Source organism: Podarcis filfolensis (assembly GCF_964270895.1).
Source record: "Podarcis filfolensis genome assembly, chromosome: 10".
NCBI classification, from domain to species: Eukaryota; Metazoa; Chordata; class Lepidosauria; order Squamata; family Lacertidae; genus Podarcis; species Podarcis filfolensis.
In genome coordinates, this window is record NC_139612.1 from 37,652,823 (window position 1) to 37,674,373 (window position 21,551).

A 21,551-nucleotide genomic window follows, 5' to 3' on the forward strand; every position below is an offset into this window, starting at 1 on the left:
TCATGTTCTTTTCCTATACCTGTTTATCCTCATCTTCACCATTAATGAAATCCATGTTTCATTTCTTGCTGAGTGATCATGTCCATTGCAGCATGTACTCCAAGCCAAGTAAGTTATGGCAGAAAATGCAAACAAACCTGAGAAATGTTTCACAAGCATGCCTTACACAGTCAATGATCTACCACACACTGAAGTCACCACTTGTCGTGTTGGTTTGTACAGTAAGCTCAATGGAGCAAAGTGTATTTTGACCACATGGAGGTTGGAGTTTTTCTCATACTTCCACTATGCCCCCTAATGGAAGAAAGGTAGATAGATGAATAAACTTGACTTATTATGTTAACCATGGCCAAGTGTATGTTCATTTCATTCATCTTCTGGGTCTACCTAATAATATCCTGTGCAATGTTCATATTAAATCATTCAACGATTCTTTACAAGCTTAGTTTTTTATTATTTTTCCCTCCTGAAGTATGAAGTTTGCATATTTTGATGTGCAACTGATTATGTTGAAAGAAACAAAGTCGCATACATGTTTGTAAACCATTTTTTTTAAATTAAATATCAGCAAGGGTGCAGTCCTATGCATACTTGCTTGTGAATAGGCCCCCTTCAACTTACTGGGGTTTCTTCTGGATAGACATGTAAAATTAACTGGACCACATATCGAAACAAACAAACAAACAAAATCCTTCCAGTAGCACCTTGGAGACCAACTAAGTTTGTTCTTGGTATGAGCTTTCGTGTGCATTCACACTTCATCAGATACACTGAAACAGAAGTCACCAGACCCTTATACAGTGGTACCTCTGGTTACATACTTAATTTGTTCTGGAGGTCTGTTCTTAACCTGAAACTGTTCTTAACCTGAAGCGCCACTTTAGCTAATGGGGCCTCCCACTGCTGCTGTGCTGCTGCTGCACGATTTCTGTTCTCATCCTGAAGCAAAGTTCTTAACCCGAGGTAATATTTCTGGGTTAGCGGAGTCTGTAACCTGAAGCATCTGTAACCCGAGGTACCACTGTATATAGTGAGAGGGTGGGGAGGGGTATTACTCAGAAGGGTGGTGGGAATGGGTGATTAGCTGATAGGTGTGGCAAACCAGTTGACGACTGTTAATGACTGCAATATGCCGATTGTATTCTTGTTCCCCTCCATCAAATACGTAAAATGATAACATTTTGAATACATTATCAGTGTATCCATCTTGGAATCTTTGATGAGATACATTTAAATATTATTGCACCTCATTGGGGACTGGGCCATTGATCCAGAAGAACCTGCTGGATCAGGCCAATGACCCTTCTAGTCCAACATCCTGTTCACACAGTGGTCAGCCAGTTGCCTATGGGGATAAGCATTTAAAATAATAGTAATTATACACACACACACAAACACACAAACACACATTTAAAGGCAGCAATGCTTCAGAATACCAGTTACTGGAAATCAGCAGAGGGGAAGAGTGCTCTTGTGTTCAGGTTTTTCTTGAGGGATCCCCACAGGCAACTGGCCGGCCACTGTGTGAACAGTCTGCTGGACTAGAAGGGCCATTATCCTGATCCAGGAGGCTCTTCTCATGTTCTTAGGTTCAATGATCCAATTCCCAATGTGGCACAATATTTTTTTTATTATTATTATTATTATTATTATTATTATTATTATTATTATTATTATTATTATTAATAATGATGCTGGTACATCATACCTACCGGATAACTGTGTCACTACTTATATCGTCTAAGTTGCATAGGACATATGCATCACAGTTCGACTTTCTTGTTATTGTTGTTCCTCTTATCGCCCGATGCCTCCCGGTGTCCCTCTCCCTCTCTCTGCGTCAAGAAGCGCGGAGCGCAATTAACGAAGCGCGTCAGTTTCACTCCGGAGAAGGGGAGGGAGGCGAGGAAGGAGGAGCGGGCGAGTGGGTGGGTGTTTCATTAAAAGACAGTGGCTGTTATGCGTTTATGACATCAGCCCCCTCGCTTATATACTTAGGGAATGACCCAGAGCTCCCTTTATGGTCCAGACCTTCTGAAATCAGCTCAAGGCAGTAGGAAAGCCGAAGACCTCTCAACTCTCTCTCTCCCCCTCTCTCTCTCTCTTTCTCTCTTTTCCGTGTGTTTCCCTCCCTCTCTCCGCGTGTGTGTCTCCCTCTCTCGCTCACACAGCTTGTCCTTTCTTTGTACGGACTTTACTTTCTAGAGGGAAAGAAGCATGGCAAAACTGAGGATGCAGCTAGTGTGCGCGATGCTCCTGGCGCTCGCCTCCTGGAGCCTGTGCTCAGGTAAGTCCCGTTACTGCAGCCTCTCTCCGCAGGGCGAACGGCAAGGGGCGCCTCTTTTCGGGCTTGCCTCCCTCTCTGGCGAGGAGGAGGACGCAGGGCGATTTTATGCTAAGCTGGGAGAGCCGCATGCAGGGGAGTCTGCGTTGAGAAATGCCTAGTCAATCGCGAAATACTTGACCAGTTTCAAAGATTGGGTGCTCAGCAGGGCGGATGCTGTGGTGGAGCCGCTCTCAGGAGGCGTCTAAACTCGGAGATTTATTGCAGTGTGCGTGTGCGCGCAAGACTAACACACAACTTTCAAGGGAGCGTGTGCTTGTGATTGCCAACGCGCGCGCACTTCTCTCCTCTGCATCTGCTAAAAAACCGGACCAAATGTACCAAAATAGTTCACTATAAGCTATCTTGATACAGTTGGCCCCATCGAGGAAGATTCGTTCTAGGACTCTGAAAACTGATGAACCACACCTGAAACCGAATGAAAAATTCCTATGGCTTAATCCAGGCTTGGATAGGCTTGCCGTGCGCTCAGTTCTACACATGGAAAAAGAAGGTGATTTCTAGATCGAAACTGAAAGAAGACCATTTAATGTGAAACAAACAGTAGATCCATTTTGAAGTCAGACAACTCGGCTCTGGTCCTCAGGTCTACTGTACGTTTGCTGGCTAGTTTTAGGGCAAGTCACCTTTTTAACCTGTAATTCAGTTCTTTTTTGGTAAAATACAGTGAGGAGAGTAATCTATCTCATAGGCTGTTGTGAGAACGAGGGTGCTTTCAGATGGGCACTTAATATTGTTAATGGATTGTTCAAATATAAAAGGGTTGTTGTCAACAGGTGATGCACATATGTGTGTGTACACACACAGTGCTATTTTTCTTGAAAAAGAGGTTCACTATGAAAACCTCCCTCTTTCTCTTAGAATGGCAATGGAGCCCACCTGAGAGGTGCCAGAACTAAGTTCCCTGCATTTCCCCCAGAAAAAGCAAATCCTGATTAAGTGAGGTGGAGGTGGAATTGGACTGGCATTTTGATACCTTGACATCTTATGGATGCTGTGAAAAGCATGCATCCCCAGGGCATCCATAATCAACTCCTATCTGAAAGCACCCTGAATGGGATAAGAATGTATTGGCTCATAAGGTGAGGAATGGCTGCAAGGTAAAAGAGAACGTTCTTCCTGAAACTTTGGGCAAGATTTACTGAAAGGGCAAACTGCATCTTTCCAGTCTGTCCATAGCTGAAACTCATCAATGACATGGTTGATTTCACATGAATTTAAAGGATCAGAAATAACTTTTCTCAATGAAAATGTGGGTTTAAGTAAATGTAGCAGCAGATCACCATAAAGAAATAAAGAAAACATAGGGATATTTAATGCAAATTTACTGCTTTAAATCAACTCTCCTCACCTCCCAAGAATTATCTTTTAGTAACTTGTACTTTGGAATATCATTTCCCATAATGAAAAAGCTGCAGTGTGCATAATGCAAAATAGTCTGATATTACTATGATACACAGAGAGACATAAACTAGGGTAAACCAAGTTCAAATCAAATGTACATGTGTTTCATGGCTATTCATGAAATATTTCATGGAGTAAAGAGGTATTTCGTATTCAGCTGCTTCATGTAGAGTTCAAAACTCTATGATACATGGTTCAAGACTAGAGCAAAAGTATTCCCAATCTCATTTAAAATGCTTATGCCTTAAACCTTTGTATCTTTATGTGGATGTAGTGAAGTAGCAACCCAGAATCCAGTGCAGTTACAATGAAGGAATTCTTTTTTAAAAAATCAGTGTGGTTTAAAGTTAAACAACACTTCAATTTTTGTGTCATGCTGAACCCAATGAATCTTACTTTCAAAAACAGTGTTTAGGGGAGCACCTAACAGCTCTCTCCCTTTTTAAAATCAGTTTTTATCTCCCTTTTTATCAGTATATTGCATTTTCCTACCGTGAGAAATGTCAAAAGCACATAAACCATTGTTTAAGGGCTTTACAGATATTGGGTACTATAATAGCCCAGTTGATAACATGAATACTTTGATATAAACTGTTCTCATCCCAGTGTCAGAAACAGAGCTTTCTCAACTTTTTTATTTTTAAAAATAAATTCTCTGTTACCAGTTGTGCTGTTAAGTGTTAAGAAAGTTGTTTTAAGAAAAGTGGTATTTAGATCTACTTAAAACAGCAGGAGCTGTTTTCTGCAACGGCACAGCACTTCTCTTTTGCAAATGTTCTACTGCAATCCGCTGCTATTATAAAGCCAAGGGAACACTTATGCAAATATTCCATATTTCAATTTGAGAACATTGCTATTCCTTGTACTTGATCATCTCAAGCACAATCTAGTGATAAGTACTTTTAAATCCCACTGGATTCCAATGGGAAGTGCAAGGACTTGCCAAAAAGCTTTCATTAAAACCAGTGCAGTGCTTTAAGTTTGACAGAATCACACCAGTGATATCCATAGACAGTCCATAGAACATTGGATGATTGCCATTGAACTCACTGAGCTTTTAATCTGAATACTTAGATTTACATATTTATAGTTAGAACTGGACAATAAATGAAGTGGAACACAGGAGGGTAGCAAATACTACTACCATTCATCTCTTTAACCCTTAGGACATGATATGTCAAGTATGACATGAGGTTGAATGTGACTCTAGGTTTTAAAATCTGCTTGTGATTTCATGGAATTGAAACAGGATGCTTTTCATACAGATTATATTAGCAGTTCTCAAGTGTAACTATCATTTTCAGTTGTCATTAGCATCATTATTCTAATCTGCACATCCCTGAGTTGTTTTCACTTATTCTGGAGATATACAGTGGTACCTCGGGTTACATACGCTTCAGGTTACCTACGCTTCAGGTTACAGACTCCGCTAACCCGGAAATATTACCTTGGGTTAAGAACTTTGCTTCACGATGAGAACAGAAATCGTGTGGCGGTGGTGCGACAGCAGCGGGAGGCCCCATTAGGTAAAGTGGTGCTTCATGTTAAGAACAGTTTCAGGTTAAGAACAGACCTCCAGAACGAATTAAGTATGTAACCAGAGGTACCACTGTATGTACATAGTATTACTTTTGCCTAGATAGATATTTTCCCAGATCTTCCACAGTTCACCCATAATTTTTTTTTTGAAGGATTGTTTTTCCTTACAGGAAGATGCACACTAATATGGTTTTTTAAATTCACTCACATGCCTATATACCCACATGTGAGAGCCAGTGTGGTGTAGTGGTTAAGAGTGGTAGACTTGTAATCTGGTGAACCGGGTTCACGTCCCTGCTCCTCCACATGCAGCTGCTGTGTGACCTTGGGCTAGTCATATTTCTCTGAAGTCTCTCAGCCTCACACACCTCACAGAGTGTTTGTTGTGGGGGAGGAAGGGAAAGGAGATTGTTAGCTGCTTTGAAACTCCTTAGGTTAATGATAAAGCAGGATATCAAATTCAAACTCTTCTCATCCTCCTCCTCCTCTCTACCCCAATGTTCTTTGTTATTATACACCAAGTTGTCCAGATTCCTTCACTATAATATAACTGCCTACTTTGGGCAGCATTCTTTCAGCAATATCGTTTCTCATATGATTTGTATTGCAATCTAGCTCCATTAGAGATGATGAAAAAAATGTTGATTTTAAGCAGATGTGGCTTGCACCTATAAGTTGGCATCTGTCTGCCACTTATAATTTATACTATAGACCTATTAATAACACTATTCCAAAGATACTGTGTTCATTGTGTGAACTTAATACTGTAATAGATATGATCAACCAATTATTCTGTTTAAATTTTACTAGGTTAAATCACTATGAATATTATTGGGTGGTTCCAACCAAGTCATTAGTTTTAATAAGTCCATTTCATTGTTGTTTTCAGCTACTGGTGCCCTTGGAAAAACCCTGTGACAACATATTAAGTATCTTCGTACATGTTTGTATATCTTGGCCCCCAATCCTAGTTATGACTTAAAACAGTTAATGATTACATTTTATTGCTATCAATGGCACAGTGAACTTGATCTTATTCATATTTATTTAGAGAGAAGTCCCAGTACTTTCAATGAAACTCAATCTCAATAATTGTGCACAGGGTTGCAGCCTTAGCCACAGTGAACCATAGTTGCATTGGGGCCAAATGAACTTAGTTGCTCTTCTCCTTCTTCTCTTGGAATGCAATAAATTTCCCCCTGCAATTCAGTGTTGAAATAAATTACTTCTTATTCATGGATTGGTCCTCCAGACTTATCCTTCCCTTGGGGAAAAAGGGGGGGAAAGAACTTCAAGACTTGCTAGCTTGCTAGTATAGGGGTCACCTATGTTAGCAGAAAACTCTAAACCCCATTGGAACCATAAATCTCTTACTGTTTTAGTCACGTGGATCCATACATACAAACTCACTGAATATGGAATGTTTACTGTGAAAAGTGTCCTTTCTGCCAAAAAGAGGTTCAACGCTATTTGATGTCTTGGATTTAAATATTTTCAGGATGTGCCTCTGGGTAACTGTAGTAGGAACTTAAAATAATTAAGTCATTAAACCTACCCCCTCATCCCAAAGAATCAATGGGTTCTGAGCCCTAAAATGGTGGTGGAGCCCTAAAAAGTTGCAGTGGACCAATAATAAGCTGCTTTCATGACTGAGCTGCACTTTTCCAGAGAGAGAGACTGCATAAATCAGGGAATGTGTATTAAAGAACAAACCACTTGCCAAGCATTTATTTTAGCCAGTGCTTAACCCTAAAATCCCTTTAAAGGATATTCCTAAATCCTATGTGTTGAAACCCAAATGCTAGTGATTTATAATGAAATAGCAAACATATGTTTCTGATTAACTCGCAGATTCAGAAGAGGAAATGAAAGCCTTAGAAGCTGATTTATTGACCAATATGTATACATCAAAGGTAATGTTTTTCCCTTTTCCCCCACAGAATGCATGAATTCTCAAACATATTTGTTTTAGCATACAATCATAAAACCACAGTTTTACAATATTCTATACAAGGTATTGTGCAAAAATTCTCTTCAATTTCAAAGACAGCAGAAAACCAAAATCTATGGGTGAAGGAATAGTGAAAAATTGATGTTTTCTCAGCTGAACTGTTGATACATTTACTGAACAGCCAGCATGGAATTATGGCCTGAAGTACATTTATTTGAGGAAGATATATTCCTGGGCAGAATATACCTGATGAAAGTTAAGGTAACATAAAAATAAATAATGATGTAACTTATTAAAAGGTGTGCAATTAGCATATCAAGCCAGTGAAAATCCATCCCAAGAACTGCTAGTTTTATCCATTTATAGTGAACCACAAATTGATAGAAAAATTACTTCCATGGCATGAAATCAGTGAATGATGGTTCCTTCATTTTGAGGATATTGTATCCTTCATGTTTGGTCTCAAATGGATGGCCTCAGGATCCCACAGGTGACATATCAAAATGTGGAACATATGGTTTGACAGGCAGGTAGCCAAAGAAAGGGTACCCAAGTAATATCTCCTTAATGTAAGTGAATAGTTAATGCTTTGCCATCAAAAGATTTATTGCACGGGTTAAAAGCAGGATCCTTGAGACACAAATGGTTATCCCCCCACTCCAAAAGAAAATTTAATCTAAATTTTCATCTAAATTTTGGCAAGCTATAGTCAATATTACCATTTTCCAAGTCTTTCAGCTGAAATCCATATGATCAGGACCTTTGTCTTTGCTGGTTCAGATGATTGCAGTCTTGTGGCCTTGGTAGAAATAGCATTTGTGCTGCTATTACTAATTGCTCTAAAAGAGTTCTCTAATATAATTGGGGGGGGGAGAGAGAGTCTCTCTCTCTCTCTCTCTCTCTCTCTCTCACACACACACACACACACACACACACACACACACGAGCCACAGGGTTGTGTTTTGTTAGGATGATGCCTCTTGGTTAAACTGGGTGATACCTTGGAGGAAAATTTAGACTAATCCTTACTGGAAGACATGATCAAAGCCATCAAAAGGCAATATACACTCTCACCTATGGCTAGAAGAGTCTTCACACTGAAGTGAAGCATAGGAGATGGGAGCCTGTGGTCCTCCAAATGTTTTTAGACTAGAACTCCCATCATGTCTTATTATTGGCAATGCTGGTTGTGAATGACATTAGTTGGAGGCCACAGGCTCCCCAGCTCAGTTATACATGGTTGCTGAGGCATTAGCAGCTGCCATAAATTGCCAGGAAAAAGTATAAAACATAAAGAAAACATGAATATATATGGGGAAGGGGGAGACAACCAAAGAACCTATCTGACACAAAGATGAGCAAATTGGTTTCAACAAAAAGAGATGCAAATGCAAACTGAAGTTGTGTGGACCCATAAAGACAAACAGATTTATTGTGACATAAACTTCCATGGGCGGCTCTAGTCGTTAAGCATAGTCTTCAAGGTGACTCATGACTTTTTGTGTGCGTTTGCTACAGCAGACTAACTCAGCTAACCCCCTTTCGGATTTATAACAAAGGGAATTGCTGGCACTTTTTAATTTAGATATTTGAAAGTGGAATGACAAATGTATCATTACTTCTGATGTACATGCTTTTTCCTTCCCCGGGCCACCGCCGCCTAATTTCACCTCAAACAGGTTTTTGAAGGCCAAACTCTCCAAAGCCTGTTGAACATAAATGATGGTGGGTTGAACTCTGACACTCTGGCAGCTATGGATCTAACAATCTACCAACAGCTGTCTGAAATAGCAATCGTCTAATAATCTTTCCCCGCCCTCTTTTACTCTGATAAAATACGTGGATAGCACATTGGTAAAGCATACCAGAGGATGGCATTAATGAGGCAAACCTTTTCTTCTGGTTTGTGTGATATCCTTTGGGATGAATTGTCATGGCTAGGTTCACAACCCATCCAATGGCCTTAAACTGAACAGCATAAAGGGATGAAGAGAAATAAACATGAAAGAAAACTGAGTGCTACAAACCTTTGAGCAACAAAGTATCCAACTGCCATGTTGTCTCAATTTTGAACATTTAAAAAAAAATCAGAAATGTTACATTTATTTCTGGCAGGGTGCATGCACTTTCATGAATGCTTTATTTCTTTTTCTTTTTTTCTCTTTTTAAATTCATGTTCTCCTGTGATGAAACGATTCCCTGGACAGGGTTTTTCTTTTGTTTTGAAAGCCAGATCTCTTGCATGCATTGTTCACGTTGCAAATCTTCTGCATTTCAGCAAATTGCTCCACGACTCTTGAAAACTTCACACCCTGATTCTCTTTAGGGCTTCTCTAGATGATGTGTTTATTGAGCATTCATCCCAGTTTGCTAGTGCAAAGCATATGCAGAGGTTAAATTATGGTCTCCCATTCAGAGCTTTCATCCTGCTTTGTGTGTGGGGTGTTCATATGTCTTTTCATTAATCATTAATTCATCACACACTGTCCAGTGCAATTCATTTTTTGCTCTCCTAACTTCAAAAAGCGGTTTGGTGATTTTTTTTAAAAAAAGGTTTTGTTGAGCAACGTAGCCCATTCAATCCACTTCAGTTGAACAAGCCTAAATCTCTGGTATGCCCATGAATCCCTCCCACAAAATAGTTACTTTCTGGATGGACCATTATTTTTCATTCATTCATTTTCATGGGAAGCCTGCTTGTCCCTCCAGATGTTGTTGGGCTCCAACTCCTATCAGCCATAGAAAGAAGGTCCAAGGATCAAGGACAGTAGGAGTTCTAGACCAGTAATCTGGAGGGCAGTAAACCTATAAGAATAGCCTGCTGGAGCAAGACAATGATCCTGCAAAGCCTCTCCTCTTCCCAGAGGGGAGGGGTTGTGAGTGGGAGCAGCTTCCCGCAGCAGCAGGGAGGCGTATTCGGCTCCCTGCTTCTGATTTGCCCCACTGCCGCGACCAAGCCCTTCAGCCGGCCAATAGGGCTGGCTGGTCGGTGGGGTTAGCTGCATTTAAGCAACTGTGGCAGCGCTCTGTCCCTAGTCTACTCCTGCTTGCATCTCCCGCCCTCCTTCCCTTTAGGTCAGTTTCCTCTGTGTATTGACCTTGCTATGGACTTTGGTTGGTTGCCTTGGTTGCGCAAGGGACCTGGTAGGACTTTTTTATCCATTTGGCAAATTGGCACTCTTGGTTTTTTCGCCTACCTCATAGCAACTTGTCACAAATTTCTGGTAGGCATTGGAATATGTGTACTGTGTTGGAGGATTGGGTATGCCCATCATCTACCCCTCCTCTTTTGGGTATTCCGTTAAAGGAATCCGGCGGTCGTGGATCCTGTCAGATGCCCTGCTGGTGGCTAGGGCCATGGCACGACCCCCGGTGACATCATGGGGAAGCTTCCAGGTGTATTTGCATCAACAAGCTCCTCCCACTGGTTGTTAACCCTGAAATGACTCCCTGCTGAGCGGGGTGGAGTCATGTATTGCTGTTTTATCCAATGCCTAAGCCAATACTACTCACATGCCGTAACCAATAAAATTGTGACCTTATTTTGCCCATTAACCAAAAATAATGTGTCTTTGTTTCTTATTATAATCCTATGTGGGTGGCAGGTCTTCGACTCACAACCTGTTCTCACAGTGGCCAACCAGATGCCTGTGGGAAACCAGTGAGCAAAATAAGACCACAGAAACATGCTCCTGCCCCATGGTTTCCAGCAACTGGTATTTGGTAGCACTGTTGCTGCCAACTGTGGAGGTGGAGCAAGCAAGCATGGCTAGTAGTCACTGATAGTCCACAAATTTGTCTCGTTCTCTTTTAATGCCATCAAAGTTGGTGGCCATTGCTGCCTTCTAGGGGAGTGAGTTCAACAGTTTGACTAGACGCTGCAGGAAGATGTAATTGTTTTATTTCTCCTGAAACTTCTAACATTCAACTTCATTGGATTTCCACAAGTTCTAGTGTTATGGAAGAGGGACAAAAGCTTTCCTCTAGTCACTTTCTCCATACCAAGCATATTTTATAAACTTCATTCATGTTGTGTCTTGCTTGCTTTTTTCTCTGAATTAAAAAGACACAAATGCTGCAGTCTTTCTTCACAGGGGATTCACTCAATCCCCTTTGGTTACCATTTTGGTTATCCATCCTTGCTTTGGATCATCAAAATCAGCAGCTGTTGCCTTAAGAGTGTTTACCTGAGCATTCAGGGTTGTATCCAGCTAAGCAGATAGAGTAAGTGCACTGAAAGAAATGAATCCATTATCATCATATCCAATAACTTCAATCTGTCAATTCTGCATGGAACAAGTACTAGATAAAAAACCCCTGCAAAACAGAGATGTATATGAGTACCTTAATAATTGTTCATGTTCATGCTCAATAAAAAACATATCATTCAGATGAAATCCTAAACCATCTTTCAGAAAACCAGGCTTTGCCACTTTTTTGTTTTGCTTCCTGGACCCATCTGTTATTGCATCCCGGTAATTAAGTTGTCAAACGATCCTGCAAGGCTTGGACAGGTTCAGTTCCAAAGTAACCTTGCTTCAAAATGTCTTTCTTAATTAATTAAAATTGTCACTTCATGGGTAAAAAAAAATTCAGGAAGGTCTTGACTGCAATTTCAAAACAAAACTTTGATAAATTTAATATTGGTGGGATGAAAAGGCTCAGTTTGTAGGATGTGTAGATCACAGAGTGGGTGCAGTCAGGCTGTCAGAAGCCATGGATCATTTTAGAGAGGATCGTTGTCTTAAAGGAGGCATGACTGGATCTTAGAAAGAATCCTGAATATGTGGATTTAATCACATAATGTATTTCAGTTTTCCATGAAACTGTGGGTATTGTTATGACAAAAATAATAGATTAAATAAACACAAGCTTATTGTGATACTATATAGAAAACACACTCATTTATGCCTACTAAAGGTAAAGGTAAAGGGACCCCTGACCATTAGGTCCAGTCGTGGCCGACTCTGGGGTTGCGGCGCTCATCTCGCTTTATTGGCCGAGGGAGCTGGCGTACAGCTTCCGGGTCATGTGGCCAGCATGACTAAGCCGCTTCTGGCGAACCAGAGCGGCGCACGGAAACGCCGTTTACCTTCCCAACAGAGTGGGTACCTATTTATCTACATGCACTTTAACGTGCTTTCGAACTGCTAGGTTGGCAGGAGTAGGGACTGAGCAACGGGAGCTCACCCTGTCACGGGGATTCGAACCACGACCTTCTGATTGGCAAGTCCTAGGCTCTGTGGTTTAACCCACAGCGCCACCTGCATCCCTCTAGCAAGTTTCAATCCTTTGTCCTACAAATGAAGGGACAAATGAAGGTGTGGGGAACCTGTGGTCCTCCAGAAGTTGTTGGATTCCAACTCCCATCAGTCCTGGCCACCATGGCCCATGGTCAGGGATAACGGGAGCTTTGCAGCATCCAGAGGGCCACATATACACCATTCCTAATTTATATGTACAAAGAAAAGAAATTCTGAATGTTAGAAGTAAGCTTTCCACTATGAAAAATATCTTAAGGCTCTCTTGAATTGTCACTTATCCAACAGCACAGATGTAACAAGGTTTATTTTAACTGGCAAAACAGCAGAAGTCTGGGGAAATGTTTTGCATTTGGAGCCAACAATTCAGTGTCTGTACATCCATGGTGGAAAATTGCTCGATAGAATGAAAGTGCTCTAGAGAGAGAATTGTATCTTTTTCCAAACTAATTAACAAAATTAGTTACAAAGTGTTAATTAGCTGACAAAAAAAATCTTCCCAGTGTAGTAAAAGTGAAGTGTTTTGATGTTAACACACTTTCCTCATGTGCATTCTTAAATGCAAAGAACATTGTTTAGGTAAGCAGTGAAGGTGAGACTGACTAAAACAGAAAAACTGGTGATCCGTAATCAAAATGTCATGCTCAAAGCGGGAGAGGTGGCCCATCTGTAACTGTATAGGATGGCAAGTGATGGAACTTAGAAGTTCTCCAGATAAAATGCATCCAGTATTAAAACAGCCAAAGTTTACTTGAGTTACTTAAGGGATTAATCTCTATCTATAAAGCTCAAAGTCTTATAAATAATGTCTAAACCAACCTTAGAGCTATCAGGATCCAGTTTACATTTTTAAGAAGCATCAGCAGAAATGTAGATATTCAAGATATGATTAAAATGTAGATATTCAAGATATGATTAAAAGTTAAGGACACTGGATTGTAACCATTTCATTTCTACTCAAATTTCACATTTGAAAATCTATATCCATTCATTTCAATAGGTTGACTCTGAGTATGACTGGCATTGAATACAACCATAAGCTCAGATCACTCAAAGACTGAGCAATGACAGTTGGGAGTGGACAGCCCTAGGAGGTAGATATTTGATTAACTGCCCATGACTGGGTTGGGAAGATGAACCCTATAACTTTTTTTAATCACACAGAATGTGATTTAATCACTAGCATGCCATCATTTTGACCCAGATGGTGAGCTTAACAAGCTGCCAGGATCTAGAGCTTTGTGAGTATCACTGTGACTCTCAGAATCAAGGGAAATGAAATTCTGATATGCTGAGAAGCATCTCTAACCTTGTGTCAGCTTGCAGCCTGAATGACAGCTGCTGAATCTGTGCTATATAGGCAGGGTGGATGGCAGAACAGAATAGCAGGCAAAACCTAATCCTCACAGTTAAGCCTTCAGCCTTCTGTGACATATGAAGCACTTCTTAGCATACAGGAACAACAGCTATATGGAAGCCTGAGAGCACATTCAAAAACCTTATTCTGTTATTCAAGTGGCACTATCTACAGATAACAAGCAAGAACATCTGACATGCTGTGCCTGTTGATCTTTCAGATAAACAAGGCGAAGCCTCCTCAGTGGAAAATGACCCTTCTAAATATTTGTGATCTCATCAGCAACATAAACAACCAGGAAGAGGATGTGGGTGATGTTGAAGAAGAAGACCTCCTGTCAAGAAGACAGTTTCCCTCTACTCTTGATGGCTCTAGTTTGGAAGCATTGTTGACGTTGTACCAGCTTCAGAAAGTCTGCCACAGCAGAACCTTTCAGCACTGGGAGGTAAGTCAAATCATGCTGGGAACCCAAGTTTTGCTTTACTTTGATCATATTACTATGAAAAAACATTTTTATTCATACAGTGCACAGATGAAATTGTGTGTTTTTTAATGTTAAACAACAACTGATGAACTCCTTTTACCGGTCCACAATAGAAAGTGTCCTTTGATATTGTATCACAGTGTGGTATGCTGGCCTGACAGCCACGAACAGAAAGTCTCTACAGAGGGTGGTGAATAAAGCACATGATATCATGGGCTGTCCCTTGAGTCCGCTAGATGATGTTGCAAGGGATCATTGCCTTAGGAGAGTGAGAAAAATTATCAGGGATGACTCACACCCCTGCCATCACCTCTTTAATCTTCTACCCTCAGACAGGAGATATAGAAGTATAATCAGCTGTACCAACAGGCTAAAAAATAGCTTCTATCCGTGGACTCTTAGGTTGTTGAACGAAAAATAACATAGCGAAATTGACTTGCGAGGTGGTGCATTGTTTGATAAGAGATTGAGTGTTTGGGGGGGGGGCTCATTTAATTTCATTGTACACAGGTTGTACAATGACAATAAAGGTGTTATTATTATTTTCCAGTTAGCAAGGTATTGAATGAAGTTGCCCATAGTTTAACAGGTCCTCAGACTGGTATTTTTATACCTTGATTAGGAATGTCATAGATTTATTCCTAAACGATGAAGGAAATTGCATTGGACCCAATCTTGCCCTAAAAATTCAGAGTCTGACTTCTGAGGCACAGTATGCTAAGTAATACTTTAAAAGACAATGCCTTAAAAATGTACGAAGTCCCATCTCCTTGACTACTGCAAATCCCCAACTAGTTCCCATACATCTAGAATTAGATGGAAAGAGTTCAAAAGGAGAGGGAGTGCAGGTACCATCCAGTCAGTCTTTATTTCTGCATGCAATAAGTTTCTGATCCTTAGGAGACGAAGGGTATTATTTTATTATTATTCATTTCATTTCTATACAGCTTTCTGTTTTTAAGGGAAAAAATCTCAAAGCGGTTTACAACACATTAAAACATCAAATAAAACAATCCAGAATAAAACATTCAAATATTGGAAGTAAGTCAGATATAAATTATACATTCGAAACAACACAATTAACAGGAAACTAAAATATTTTCTTAAATATTTCAAATGATTTCTCCAGTTGGAGTTGGGGGGAAATCCCTATTGGGTAATGGGAGTTGCTGGGGAAGGCTGCTGTAATTGTTCACTCATGTTGACTATTCTATAGTAATTGGTTAGCTTATATTACACGGTATTAACTTTAGGCAGCATAGATGATAGATAGATGATAGATAGATGATAGATAGATGATAGATAGATAGATAGATAGATAGATAGATAGATAGATGATATAGATAGATAGACAGACAGATAGATAGATATGATTCAGATGTGCTCCCCTCACCAAAAGTCCATAGGAAAACAATGATTCCATATTATCTTGTTATTACCAACAGTTACTTCAGCAAGATGTTTATGACCCTGAAAATGCAAGCCAAGATAAAGATCTGATGAAGAGGAAAACTCCTTACATTCTGAAACGGCAACTGCACGTCAACAAAGCCCGACGACCATACATACTGAAGAGGAGTTCATATTACTGACTCAGCAGTTAAAGTAGTGTTTATTTAGTTTCTAAGTAACTGTGCTTTATGGTTACCTTATTTCAACCTTAAATCTTATTTGTGTGGAAAATAGATTATGGAAAGTGACTGTGTCTTTCTTGCCACTGTTGTTTCTTGGTTGTGATTTTTTCCTACTTAAAATTCATTGGAATAATACATTTGAAAATAAATCTAGTTTCTAAGCATTATGTATTGTACACCACTGAGAATTTTGAAGAGCTGGCAACATTGTTTACTCTGTGATACACAATCCTTTCAGCAAGTAGAAGAGCATAGTTGTATAAAGCCTTTCAAGGATATTTCATAATTCAAGCCATGTTGAATTATCCATAGTTGAATTATCCATAGTTATTACACAAGTAAATTGCAATATAGAACATTTTGACATTCATGATGATGAGTTATTCCATCAGTTACTATAGAATGCTTATTAATAAATTCATAACACCCAAATGCATTTTTATCGTCCATTCTAGCTTAAACTGATTCAGAAAATGAAGGACAAAGCCCATAGAAATTATATACACCTTAAACCCCAGACAAATCAGGGGGATTGACAGCACAATCCTATGTTCAGAAGTAAATCCCATTCTGTCCAGTGGGGCTGGATGCAAAGGATTGGAGTCTTTATGACACAATTAAAGCTCCAATCCTTTACTCATTTTCTTGGGGGCAGAGACGGAAATAGCTGTCAATTTCAGTTCTATCCATTTCTCATTTTTCCCCCAATCTAAAATTCAGTTCTCCACATTTCTGCACCAATTTCCATTTTCTGTCTCTAAAAGAATCATCATGAAAATTTATCAGCATTTTTTGTATGAATGTCTCCTAATACAGAAATGTATGTATGCAGTTCTAACGTACACAGTGTTGTAAGTAATTTATCCTAATATAATGCATTTTGTATGATATTTTCACAAATAGCCTCATCTTTAGGCACACTTTCCCCTATTATATACCTTAGAGAAATATTATTTGGTCAGAGAACTGCATCACATAATTCAGATACATGCACATTTCAAAGGATAGCTGTGCTTTTGTTCTCATATTGTTTCAGAAAGTGTGGACTTTGATAGATTTGGCTTTCAATTAAAACTGAATTGAATTTTCTTCCCCAGCCCTACTTTGGAGTAAGTGCCACTGAACTCAGTGTGACTTACTTCTGCATAGACATGCCTTGGATTGTACTGTGAATTTATAAGGAGCACTTAACTGTCTTATGATCACGATCTCCTATGTACTAGAACCCAATGGACACAGTTTGGAAATGAAATATTGTCAACTGGTTTGGAGAGCAAAAAGTATGGCAATCATTGGGGCTGGGCTTGATTTCTCAACTGGAAGCTACACTGATTGCTTTGATATGGAAATTGATAGGATAGATTATAAAGTGCTTCAGGTGCTCCATTTTACTGAACTTGTATGGCTAGGATGTGATAGGATATGAATTTAAGTTATAGAGAACTCTTCATCAGGCATGAAGTGAATATCTATTGGAAGCTTCAGACCTCAGAAAGAAGAGTGAAACTGGATGTGAAACTTCCTGCAAAGTGGGAAGAGTATAAAGGTTCACTAATGTGGGGGAGGGGATGCGGGTGGCGCTGTGAGTAAAACCTCAGCGCCTAGGACTTGCCGATCGCATGGTCGGCGGTTCGAATCACCGTGGTGGGGTGCGCTCCCGTCGCTCGGTCCCAGCGCCTGCCAACCTAGCAGTTCGAAAGCACCCCCGGGTGCAAGTAGATAAATAGGGACCGCTTACCAGCGGGAAGGTAAACGGCGTTTCCGTGTGCTGCGCTGGCTCGCCAGATGCAGCTTGTCACGCTAGCCACGTGACCCGGAAGTGTCTGCGGACAGCGCTGGCTCCCGGCCTCTAGAGTGAGATGAGCGCACAACCCTAGAGTCTGGCAAGACTGGCCCGTACGGGCAGGGGTACCTTTACCTTTGATGTGGGGGAACTCAAGGGCAAATCCTTACTCAGTCTTTAAGCTCATTAGGTATCGTTGAACCAGTTGCTATTATTCAGCTTAACCTACCCTCACAGAGGGTATGGAATACAAATTTCATACTGATAATTTAATTTTTTTTATAAAAACACATTTTAAGCAAATTAAAGGTCCTAAAATGTTTTCAAAAACCTAATGAGACTCATATATTCACTAAAATTGGATTATACTTAGAATTCCTGAAAGCAGAACTATGCCCAGACCATATGCCAAGATAAAGTAAGCACTTTTAATGCAACACTGATCAATCAAAGCATCAGTATCGGACTGATAACAGCTCAACATGTTCTCAGGCTGTGGTTCCTCTCATCATCTGCTGCCTTTCAAGTGAAGATACCAGCATTGGAACCTGGGAATTTCTTCATGAAAAACACATTATTTTCACCAAGCTATGAATGAGAGATGGGGAATCAATGGTCCTGCTAGACTACCACTCCCATCTTAACTGGCCATGTTGACTGAGGCGGATGAGAGCTGGAGTCCACCACCATCTGGAAGGTCACAGGCTCTTGCTCCTTCTGCGAGCCCTTCCCAGCTCAAAACATGATGAGACTTTTTGAACTGCAGGTCTTTGTATTTTGAATACCCCCCCTACAAATTTACCCCATCACTAGCCCTTATTAGTGCAGGTTCTGAAGGTTCCAAAAAGGTTGGAAAGCCAGTGAAACAATCTAGGCAGAAAACAAATGATAAATAAAGGAAAGGAAATCCCAGTGGCACAGGGAAGCAGCAGGTAGAAATGATGATGGATACAAGAGTGAATGGATGCTTGTGTTACACACATGCCCACTGAAAGTGAGAGATAAAATGAAGTCCATTGGGAATTGGACTGGAAAGAAGGAAGATGTAATATCACAATGCTACCAAAGCCTTCACAATTGGTCTGTGAGTTCCTTTCTTATTTCATGCTGGTAGGATATCATAAGCATAGGAGCTTCAATATCAGGATTGTCAAGAGACACTGCAATATTTATTTTATTTACAAAAAAGCATATGCAATTATTTCATCAATAAATATCAAATAATCAAAAATAATACATAAAACCACACAATAAAACAATATAAAAAGTTAAGATAAGTAAGCAATTTACTATTGTGGAAATATGCATTTTTAGTTACCTGCAGAGGCATGGCAGAATAGAAGAGTTTTGAGCAGGCATATAAAATATGAAATAGAAGGTACATGACATCTTAATAACTTCCACCAACAAAACCAAGATTTTAGTTTGATATTGCGTGACCAGGCCATGACAGCCCCAGCCCCCAGGGATCATAAGAAAGGAATAAACACTCTGACAACGTGTTATGGAATTAAAATTAGGCCACAACTTTATTAAACTTCCGAATGTAGGAAGACCTTGGTTTAGGTTGTGGGCATGTATCCCCCCCCAGTCCCCCAGCTGGGGAAACTGGGGCACATCAGGGTAAATTTAACAGAACCACGTTTACCACTGGGGCATTGTAAAGACCCCAAGATCTCCTGCAACGATTTTGCAAAGTTTTTTGCAGATAAAGTCGCTCAGATTTGGAAGGAGGTAGACACCACCGTGGGAGCAGGGCCGGGGCGGAAGAGTGCTTGAGCCCTGTCTGGTCGAGTTGCATGGAATCAATTTCAATTTCAATCCGTTACCCCCGAGGATGTGGACAGGCTGCTTGGACATGTGAAACCAACTGTCTCCTTGATCCTTGCCCATCCTGGCTAATAAAAGCAAGCCAGGAAGAGCTGGGCGATGGGCCCTGTGGGGTGGTGAATGCTTCACTCCGTGAGGGAGTGTTCCCAGCCCTGCTGAAAGAGGCAGTCATTAAACCGCTTCTTAAAAAAAAAAACTTTAGACCCAGCCAGTTTGGCCAACTATTGCCCAGTCTCAAATCTTCCATTCTTGGGCAAGGTGATTGAGTGGGTGGTTGTTGAACAACTCCAGGCATGCCTGGAGGATGTGGACCATTTGGATTCCTTCCAATTCAGGCCTCATGATGGTACTGATGATCTCCGGCGGGCTAGGGACAAAAGTGAGAGCTATTTCCTAGTTTTGCTGGATCTCTCAGCGGCTTTTGATACAATCGACCATAACATCCTTCTGGACCGTCTAGAGGAGCTGGGAGCTGGGGGCACTGTTATACAGTGTTTCTGCTCCTTCCTCCTGGGCCATGTCCAGAAAGTGGGGGGGGGGATGAGTGTTCATACCCTTGGGCCCTCACTTGTGTGGTGCCTCAGGGTTCTGTCCTCTCCCTCATGATTTTTAACATCTACATGAAGCCGCTGGGAGAGATCATCAGGGGGTTTGGGCTGAGTGTCCACCAATATGTGGACGATACCCAGCTCTACCTATCTTTTAAATCAGAACCAGTGAAGGCAGTAAAGTCCTGTGTGAGTGCCTGGAGGCAGTTGGAGGATGGATGGCGGCTAATGGATTGAGGCTGAATCCTGACAAGACAGAAGTACTGTTCTATGCAGCCTACAGTATATTTAAAACACCTCATCCCCCAATGACTCTTGCAAAATTTACAGAGCTACAATTCCTAGCACACTTAAGAAATTAATGTTCCTGGAATTTTTTTTTTTTTTGGGAGGGGGTTATGTGCTTTAAATAGTTTTAAATGTATGGTGTTGAATGCAGCCAAAATCAAAACAACTCCCTGGCTTGCCTCTGAGCTGCTTGCTTACAACACAACAGGCAACAATTTAACACTGCACTTTCACTCTTCAGATTTTCATAGGGAAACTTACTCCTTCTGGTCAGAGTTCTACTATGCCCCAGTTGCTGTAGTTCTATTAGTTTTGCCCCTCAGTAAATGATAGAGGACTTTACAGTTCTGTGAGCACATATTGAAGCTCAAACCAAACCCTTACACTGAACAGAAAGCAGGGAGTAACCTCACAGATCCATCCTCTATGTATCTCTAATCCTCTTTAAAAGCTATCCAAGTTGGTGAATATCATCACATCTTGTACTAATGAATGCTGTAAGTTAATAATAGTGTGTGAAGAGGCACCTCCTTTTGCCTGTCCTGAACCTACTATCCACCATTCTCTCTGAATTATAATAGAATGAGAGAGGGAGGTGAAAATGTTACCAAGTCAACTTTCACCATGAGATGCATCATTTGCAGAACAGAGCTGAGAGGAAGACAGACTGAAGATGCAATGCTTTGGAAGTTAAATCAACCACAGCTTTATTACAAAGCTCTAAAAAAGCTATTATAAACAGTGTGTTACATGGTAGGTGAGCTTATTTCATTTCCTTTGTGAATCGGCGTCTGTCACTTGATAACAGAAACCCCAAATTCTATCATTTAAATGTCACTCAGTTTTAAATGTTCTGTGACTACTTTAGAGGAATTTTCTACTTTCGACCAGAGTAATGTGCTGTGTGTGAATTGTTCTTACTTCTTCTCTCAGTCTAACTCTAAATAAAAACTCAACACTTAAGAGTGTTTATGTCAAAGCTGGCATGCATTCTGAAAACCTGGGTTGCCTATACGTACAGTGGTACCTTGGGTTACATACACTTCAGGTTACAGACTCCGCTAACCCAGAAATAGTACCTCGGGTTAAGAACTTTGCTTCAGGATGAGAACAGAAATCATGCTCCGG

At 40.5% G+C, this 21,551-nt stretch overlaps 1 protein-coding gene across 1 annotated transcript; it reads left to right on the plus strand.

The window, feature by feature from the left end:
- Window positions 1-1,954: 1,954 nt before the first annotated feature.
- Window positions 1,955-16,150, plus strand: NTS (neurotensin). The gene is made up of 4 exons (XM_083573380.1): window positions 1,955-2,287; window positions 7,139-7,200; window positions 14,077-14,301; window positions 15,786-16,150. Exons 1-4 carry the CDS (start codon window positions 2,218-2,220, stop codon window positions 15,930-15,932), a joined length of 504 nt encoding a protein of 167 aa, XP_083429506.1. The 5' UTR covers window positions 1,955-2,217; the 3' UTR covers window positions 15,933-16,150.
- Window positions 16,151-21,551: the final 5,401 nt, after the last annotated feature.